This window comes from Octopus bimaculoides, chromosome 18 (assembly GCF_046866305.1).
Source record: "Octopus bimaculoides isolate indiv1 chromosome 18, ASM4686630v1, whole genome shotgun sequence".
In the NCBI taxonomy this organism is placed as follows: domain Eukaryota; kingdom Metazoa; phylum Mollusca; class Cephalopoda; order Octopoda; family Octopodidae; genus Octopus; species Octopus bimaculoides.
The window spans coordinates 15998682-16000235 of record NC_142945.1 but is presented as its reverse complement, the minus strand read 5'-3'; the positions used below and the strand labels follow the sequence as shown (position 1 = coordinate 16000235).

The 1554-nt window shown below is 38.1% G+C and overlaps 1 protein-coding gene across 1 annotated transcript in view; it reads right to left on the bottom strand.

Annotated features, from left to right (window-relative positions):
* Positions 1 to 256: 256 nt before the first annotated feature.
* Positions 257 to 1554, bottom strand: part of LOC106870641 (uncharacterized) — a 110539-nt gene continuing 109241 nt past the window's right edge. The window contains exons 13-14 of the mRNA XM_089365996.1: positions 1445 to 1552; positions 257 to 325 (exon numbers count right to left, since the gene is read on the bottom strand). Coding sequence (XP_089222122.1) covers positions 257 to 325; positions 1445 to 1552 — 177 coding nt within the window. The remainder of the gene's footprint in view (positions 326 to 1444; positions 1553 to 1554) is intronic.

The following is a 1554-nucleotide window of genomic DNA, read 5'->3' as shown; positions in this document are numbered from 1 at the left end:
GTACATGCATATACATATATAATCCTATATGTAGCCGTTCAATTGACTATAAGTAGTAGTTAAATCTCCCTCAAACCACAAGCTGCTGTCTGAAAAGATGGAAGAATTCATTAGCTATTTTAAGCGCAGGTACTCAAAACCGCCCAATGATGACAGCTAGACCACTTTTGACGATGGTTCTACTCGGCTAGGGCTGATCTGGAATAAAAGATAGCAGCAGAAACAACTACAAAATTTAGACAAGTTATGAAATTACTTACAATTCATAGGGGTCTTTATAGAGATTCAATTCTTCACCGAGAAATTCAGCGTAAGTTGCCCAACCCTTTAAAGAATAAATGAAAATTGTTAGAATTCACATAATTCACACACAAACACAAACACAAACACACACACACACACACACACACACACACACACACACACAGAAGTAGACAGACAGACAGCTAGATAGATAGATAGATAGATATCGGTATCGATGAAAATCACACTAATAAAACGAGTAAGATTATGAGGCTAGAAGGAGACAAGGAAACAAATAATAAATGTAGGACAATCAAAATGCTTGACTGAAGATGTATAGAAATACGAAGCGTAAAAAAAAAAAAGAACCCTGGAAGAATGTATACAATGAATATAAACACATACACATTTCTATCAACTTTTACTTCTTGGAACTAAATACAACAACCACACATCAATAACGAGTCTAGGGGGAAGTATCCACATGAATGCCCCGCAAGAAATAACAGCCAAATCTTCCTGAAATTACTCGTTACTTTCTTATTTAAAAAATGCACATTAGATAACATAGTTGAAGAGACACTACACCCGGTTTAAAAAGTACTTTTGATTATAGTTCCGGTATTTTCAGGGCTGGCTGGCTGGCTGGCAATATCAACTAAATCTCTCTAAAATTGCCCCCTAGTGTAAAAATGGAATAGTTTCGGTAGGACAGTCTTCATCGACTTGTTCAAGGTTATTTTGGGGTGTAAACAACAACAACAAACACAACAATAACAATAATAACAGCTTCAGCTTTATATTACATTATATTACATTAATCCTATTTCGGCCAGAGTTCTTTCGTCACACTTCTGTGACCTCATCAGTGGTCCTTTGCTTTCTTCTTTCTTATGTGTGTCTCACCTTGTTAACTATCAGCCATTTTGTATTTTTGCACTCCGGTTGGGTTGACCTTTGCGATCGCCCCAAATGTGGGCGATTCGGGTGCGCTATTTCTAAGTGTGGCGGTCTGCGTTCGCGCTCACCCCGTAAATCAAACAAAGAACAGACTATCACTAATGAATTCTCGAATAGTCATACATTGGAGAAGCATGGTTATTATTCGCTGCTATTTCTTGCAAATAATAACAGCAATTACAAACAACGAGAAGGAAGGGAAAAAAACGTGAGTCATCAGCGAAGAAAGTAGGGAACCTACCTCCATAAATGCCGCATAGTTTGGGAGAGCTAAAGGTACTGCGTAATATTTTCCAGAGAGGTAGAGACGGCGGTATTTCGGTATTGGGTTGGCGTCACTGTAAGAGACCT